The 7,181-nt window shown below is 39.9% G+C and overlaps 1 protein-coding gene across 2 annotated transcripts in view; it reads left to right on the top strand.

Annotated features, from left to right (window-relative positions):
- Positions 1-1,386: 1,386 nt before the first annotated feature.
- PDSS2 (decaprenyl diphosphate synthase subunit 2) overlaps positions 1,387-7,181 on the top strand; it is a 263,309-nt gene continuing 257,514 nt past the window's right edge. Inside the window, exon 1 of one of the 2 annotated variants that reach the window (XM_081296557.1) lies at positions 1,387-2,500. In XM_081296557.1, coding sequence (XP_081152683.1) covers positions 2,205-2,500 — 296 coding nt within the window. In that variant the 5' untranslated portion in view covers positions 1,387-2,204. The remainder of the gene's footprint in view (positions 2,501-7,181) is intronic. The other variant, XM_081296558.1, reaches the window with a different exon arrangement.

Raw genomic sequence — 7,181 nt, 5'->3', positions numbered from 1 at the left:
TTAAAGAACAAATACATTTTGACCTTCTAAACCCTGATAATCATAATGCAACATTTTAACTGTAAAAGAAAGTGCTGATTATTTAAAGTAAATGGGACCAAAAGTCCCATGAATAATCAAAAACTTGGTTAATAGAGTATGACCAGAGAATAATGCCCTTGGTTTCTGTGGAGAAGTTAAAGTACATGCTGTGAATTGGTATTAAGGAAATTGCATGAAAAGTTGCTCTTAAGGTACCATGATTCTGAAGAAACAGCCTTGAGTGCACAGTATATCACATTCAGTCTTTATCTTTCTTTGGGTTTTCATGACTTTTTTCACCTTGGATAACCCAGCTCAGGCCTTGGAACCTTTTGAAATGGTCCAGTATCTCAATCACCACATTTATTTTCATCTAGCAGCAGACTTGTATTTTATTGCCAGGAGTTTATCTCTTTCACAGGAATTATTTTCAAACTTCAGCATACTTCACTTATTTTGAGGACAGAAACTGTTTTTGACATCTTTCAGCATAATCCATTTTAAATAATCTGTACCCTTAAAAAGTCATACCTAAATTAAATTTTTGTAAATTTGAATCATAAGGGAAATTTGTTATTAAAAAGGACACAAACTTTTTGTAAAGTATCTTGTTTACAAACTGAACAATTCCTCTTAATTTGACATTTTTCTAAGTTCCAATTTTTATATGTAGCCCAAAAATCTATGCATGGTTCAAATTTAAAAAATACTAACCATGAATTTGGGAAGATTTAAAGCTGAAGAGAATTTTAGAAGCTATAAATATATGAGTGTAAAAACTAGGTAATGCAATAAGGGTTTAACACTTGTTTGGGGTGATGAGGAAGAGGGTAAAATGTTGCACATACTAAAGAAAATAATAGGTAGCACTACTAAAACAATATTCACATTGACAACTTTCCATCAACAATGATGAGGAAAAAATGGATTGCAGTCTTTTACATAAGAGTAAGGTTAAGAGTATGTATTAAAAAAGAAATAGACTGTCTGGGTCCATATTCTGCCTAGCATGTTTGTAAACCTAACACAATTTAGCTGTGCCTGAGTTTCTTCTTATAAAACACGAAGAATACTAATATCTACTTAACGAGGCTGTTTTGAACTGAAACGTGAAAAGCACTCGGTCCAGCGATACGGTTTGAACCCTGGATGGAGAGTGGAGTTCCGAGGCTAGGAATGAAGAGGAAACGACAGAGGTGAAAGCTGGGAGGAGGCAACGTTTCATTCCAACCTCTCTGTGCCGTGCGAAGGAGGCACAGCTGATTCGGCCTGGACTGCACATCAGCGGAAACGGACGCAGAGATGAGGCCGGTGATTCCAACGACTCTCAGAGGACGTCCCTAAGGGAAAGGTACCCTTTTCGCTGCGCTACGCCACTTTCAGTCTGGTAGGGCGTAGAGGACACGTGGGCGGAGTCCTACGGCCGGACTTGGCTTTCCACCGGAGAGCCATGGCAGCCTGAGGTACAGGCAGCCAGGCTGCCCTCACTCCGCTCCACTGCCACTACCAAGGGCTGGCGGCGCTCAGCAACCAACGGCTTCGGGAGGAGCCGGCGCCTGGGCCTGACACTCTTCCTTGCGGGCGAGACGGGGCAGGGGTAGACACTAGACAGACACCCGACTCTCAGGACAAACATACATGCCCACTCGGTGCTGGGCGCCGGGACGCCCTGATGAATCCCGACTGGACCCAGATTCGAGGCGCCGGGGGACCTCTCTGTGCACACACACAATCCCTGCCACGGGATCCTCCTAAACCAAGGAGAGGTTTTCTTTCCACCCGCGGCCTCCCAGGGCTCACTTCCAAAACTCCGCCTATGGGGGCGTTCCCGGCTGCGCCGTAAAGTAGGGGACATTCTTTGCTCCTCAAGAGCCCGCCTCCATCTTTACGGCAGGCCGCATTCCACGCCTCCAATATGGCGCCCCCCACATAGACTTTGGTTGTGGTTTCTGCTCCCGGTAGCCGGGGTCAGTTTTGAGCGGGGGCTGCTGTCTATCCTACTCGAGCTGTAGAAAGCAGCAAAGGTCGTTTCTGGTCACGGCTCTAAGGAAGCCACTCTCTTTTGAGAGACGGGAGCCACCGATTTTTTTTTTAGTTCCTGGAAGTTCCTCCTCAGCCCCTGCTTGGTTTCCCCCGCCACCTCCGGACACCCCCCAGGTCCCTAACTGTTCCAGACTCTAACCATGAACCTTCAACGTCTGTTGTTGCGCTTTCCGGGTTATCTGGGGGCCTTGGGCCCCCCACGTCGCCTGTGGCGGTTCCCATCCCTCGACACTATCTCCCCGGTGGGACCCTGGCGTGGTCAGTCCTCCAGGTCCCCAGCCCACTGGAACCAGGTGGTGTCAGAGGCTGAGAAGATCGTGGGCTATCCCACATCCTTCATGAGCCTCCGCTGCCTGCTGAGCGACGAGCTCAGCAACATCGCAATGCAGGTGCGGAAGCTGGTGGGAACTCAGCACCCTCTGCTTACCACTGCCAGGTGAGGACCCCCAGTCCCGCTGACCCCGCGCGCACCCGTTCAAGTTCTGTTTCTTGGCCAAACACCCTTCCTAACTCGCTGAGGCTGCTTCCTGCCAGTCTTTATCTTTTCTTTCTCTCGGCTCTTCTAGACATTACTTAATTTCTTTTCTTCTCTTTCTTTCTTTCTTTTTAAATAAACTGTCTTTCTTTTTGTCCACTTTAACATTCTTTCTCCATTAACCCAGCTGAGTAGATGAATGGTTTTCTTATGAGAAACTCTTGTTATGTTCTTTGCGATTTTGCTGTTTTAGTTGTTGATGGAGAAGATGCTACAGTGATTTGTGGAGAAATTGAGCATGCATGTAATTTATTGAGTCACTTTCTAGAAATAGCCTTTTAAAAGTGGGATAGATTAATTTTCAGTTCCGCACTCTTCATTGGGTCACCCCCAGAAAGAGTAGGGAGGGACAGAGAAAGACTGGAAATAGACACTTCTTTCCATTGAATGTCCAGGCTTGAATAAGTATTTATTCAGTCTGTAGTCATATACTTCTTGGGGTTTTTATCACTCATGCTGGACTGTTACTGTGAAAACTATCACTAGTTTTTTGGTTTTTTTTAAACATGTTTTTTTTTTTTTCCCCACTTAAAAACAGCCTGTACCATGTGTGTGTGCGCGCGCGCGGGGTACTGGTGATAATGCATAAGTGCTGTATTGCTGAGCTACACCCCCAGCCCAACAACCCACGTCTTTTGATTTGTAATTAATTTCAAACGAAGGAGAAAGTTGCAAGAATGAAAATAGTACAAAGAACGTACTTGTATGACCATTTATTAGATTCACCTACCACACACACTACTCATTGTGGATATGTGTGTGTGTGTGTGTGTGTGTGTGTGTATAAATAAATAAATAAATAAATATTTATTTATTTTTTCTGAATCATTTGAAGTTAGATTGCATATATCATGGTCCTTTACCCCTAAAAACTCAAGTGTCTATTTCCTAAGCTTAGAGATAATTCTTTTATATAACTACAGTAGTTGTGAATTGGGGTACATTTAATATTTTTTAAATATTTGTTTTTGTTGTAGATATCTTTATTTTATTTATTGATTTTTATGGGGTGATGAGGATTCAACCCAGTGCCTCACATGTGCTAGGTGAGCTCTCTTCCACTGAGCCACAGCCTCAGCCAGGGTATACTTAATATTTATAAAATACTTTTATTTAATCTACAGTTTATATTCCATTTTTTAAAATTGACCTAATAATGTCTTTTAAACATTCTTTATGCTCCAATACAGGATCCAGATTAGGGTCAAGTATTGCATTTAGTTGTGATGTCTCTTCAGTGTCCTTCAATCAGGATTATTTCCATAACTCTTCTTGGCTTTCCTGACTGAAACAGTGGTTCTCAATTTAGCCTCAAAGGGGGCATTTGACAATCTATGACAAAACTTTTGGTTATCACAAATGCGGGCAAGTAGAGGCTGGGGGTGCCACCCTAGAATGCCAGCATAGCCCCTCCTTTAGTTTAATCAATGGTAATGTCTAGTGCAACTGTAGTATAATTCTACAAGCAGGATATTGACATTGATACAATCAAGATACAGACTAATATAATTAAGATACACTTTCATTACTATAAGTCTCTCTCTTGTTGCTTTTTTTAGCTTCACCCACTTCCCTTGCCCACTCCTTTGCTTAATATTTTATGAGAAACACCTGTCACTTTCTTACTATAAAAGTTGCCAAATAGCATAATAAAGTGATTGTATTTCTTTTCTTTTGGTACTGAGCCACTTCCCTGGCCTTTTTTATTTTTTGAGACAGGGTCTTGCTAAGGTTTCTTAGGGCCTCACTAAGTTGTTGATGCTGGCTTTGAACTTGTGATCCTCCTGCCTCAGCCACCTGAGTCACTGGGATTACTGGTTATGCCGCTGTGCCTGGCTTCAAGTGATTGTATTTCTTAACATTGTTCCTAATTATCAGGAATGTCACCTTATGATTGCACTAAAACTTATCTGGTAGCTGGAATGTTACTTCTCCAGAGATTGTAGGTGATAAACACTCAGAACACACACACACAGATGTATGTATGCATATGGTTTAAAGCTTAATAATGAAACTAACAAGTCTACTATCCAACTTAATAACTATAACTTTGCCAATTCTGTTGACGATACATGTGTATTTTCCAGTCTCTCTCTCTGATCTCTATCAACTATTTTTTTCTTAAAGTTACATAGTTATTTCTCTAAGCAACAGCATGTTTAATTTTGCCCATATTCTTTGAAATTTTCAAATATGATAGTTAATTACTTATGGTTTTCTATAACTTTTAAAATTCATTACTGTTTCTGAGACTCATTCATGTTGTATATTTAACTGTATTTCATTTATTTTTCACTGGTGTGTGAAATTCCATTGGGTGAATATACCACAGTCTTCTTTTAATCAGCATTGGGATGTTTGTATTTTTTTGGTGTTATGAAAAAGGCTGCTATGAATATGTTTGTATGTCTTGGTGTACATGTCTTGAGGGTATAGATAGGAGTATAATTATGGTGTGCACATGTTCATCTTTAGAAGATAATATCAAATTGTTTTCTAAAGTGGTTATACCAGTTTACACTGTCACAAGCAGTGTCTGAGTTCACGTTACTCCATGTTCTTATGACACTAGAATCATTGAGGTTTCTTAATTTTTACTAATGGAGAAGAGAGTTTCTCTCTCTCTCTCTCTGTGTGTGTGTGTGTGTGTGTATGGTGGGAATGGTTGTGTCCATGATGGGGTTTGTAGTAGTATAGTAAGTACATTGTGAGTATTGTATTCCCTTTAATAAAGCATTGAAGTGAAATGGGCAGAGCTGAAAAGAAGTTTATTTAATGTGTATTTTTGGAGAATTGCAGTTCATTTACTTAGTTGCCACAGGGTCAGATGAGGACTTGACAAAGATCTCTTCTGAGAACATTAGAGACACACCAGATGAAAGGTGTGTCTAATGGCTTTGCAGCTTCCCTGATTATAACTTTCCCTGTCTAGTAGTCTCACAGTATAGGGAAAGAATCAAAGAGGAACAAAATTTTAGCAAAGTTGTTATGGTAGCATATATAAATTGTTATTTTGCAAGAGAAGAAGGAATTCATTTGCATGTAATGTTACTATAGTTATTATGATTGTATGTTGCAAATTATTAACAGTCTAAACTCATAGGCAGTCAATGGAAAAATAATCTTTTGGGGAGAGGACCTATCTCTTTCTCTTTATACATGCGCGCAGCGCGCGCACACACATACACACTGTACATCTGTTTTAGCAAAGGAGGAAGGACTTGATGCATGGGTTAGGCAGGTTATGGCTATTGTAAATTAGAGCTAAAATATAAACATTATCTTATTTTACATACTGTACACCATACTTTGTTGAAGTCTTGTCAGCAAAGCATTGATAATTAAGAGGAAAATACTCTCAGTAAGGTAGCCAAAAGGGCACAAACACCCCCTGTAGTTGGTGTGTTAGGACCATAGAGAATCGGACTGCTCAATTCTTTACAATTTTAATGACCCATTTTATACTCTGATGTCCTAATATTTGCTTAAATCAATATTCTAATCTTTTGTGCCATTTACTTTAAATTTTTTAATTTTTATTTTTTAGTTGTAGATGAACATAATACTTTTATTTATTTATTTATTTTATGTGATGCTGAGTATTGAACCCAGTGTCTCACACGAGCTAGGCAAACACTCTACTGCTGAACCCCAATTGCAGCCTGCACCATTTACTCTTGAGTATATCTGAACTGTATGTTTAGGGTGAAACATGTTTAATAGTCCTAACATTTAAATGAGTTGTAATAGTGTTGGCAAACAGCAGGAGATGAAAAGGCAATCACCATAACTCATCATTCACTATTTTTTTTCTTTACCTAAGCCACTCCATCAAGAAAAGTGTCACCGTTTAGATGTGGTGTCCCCTAAAAGCCCATATGTGAGACAGTAAGATTGGGTTATATCCTTAACCTAATCAGTGAATTAGTCCCTCATGGGATTAACTGAGTGGAGACAGGTGGGATGTGTTTGGAGGAAGTGGTTCATTGGAGGGGATATGGGGTATATATTTGTATTTGGAGAGTGGAGTCTCTATCTCTGCTTTGTGATTATTATGTGAACTGCTTCCCTCTGCCACACTCTTCCACCATAATGTCCTGCTTCACCTTGAGCCCTGAGGAATGGTGCTTGCTGTCTCTGGACCTCTGAAACTGTGAAACCCAAAATAAACTTTTCCCCCTCTATAATTGTGCTGGTCGGGTCTTTTAGTCACAGTGGTGAAATAGCCGACTAAAACAAGAAGGGGAAAAAGAACCTAGAAGTACATACTCTTTAACAATTTAATTCTGAAGTGAGTAAACTTAAAAATCTTGATGTTGTTGAGCTAATAATCCTTGTACTGGGAACAGTGGAGAATAAGAAGCTCTTATTTTTTACACTTCTTCTAGATTTTCTAGGATCTCTCTGTTGTAACCTCCATTTAGATAAATAATTTTCAATAAATTGATTCAGTGTTTATTGTAACTTATGAACATAAAACAGTCTGAAACAGGGACCCTGTCCCTTAATGAATTGACATTCTATTGAACACTAAATATGTTTACTAATATCTAACAGAATGATAAAACGACTTGTGGCTAAT

Source organism: Spermophilus citellus (assembly GCF_964194105.1).
Source record: "Spermophilus citellus genome assembly, chromosome: 5".
Classification (NCBI taxonomy): domain Eukaryota; kingdom Metazoa; phylum Chordata; class Mammalia; order Rodentia; family Sciuridae; genus Spermophilus; species Spermophilus citellus.
This window is presented reverse-complemented; position numbering and strand designations above follow the sequence as displayed.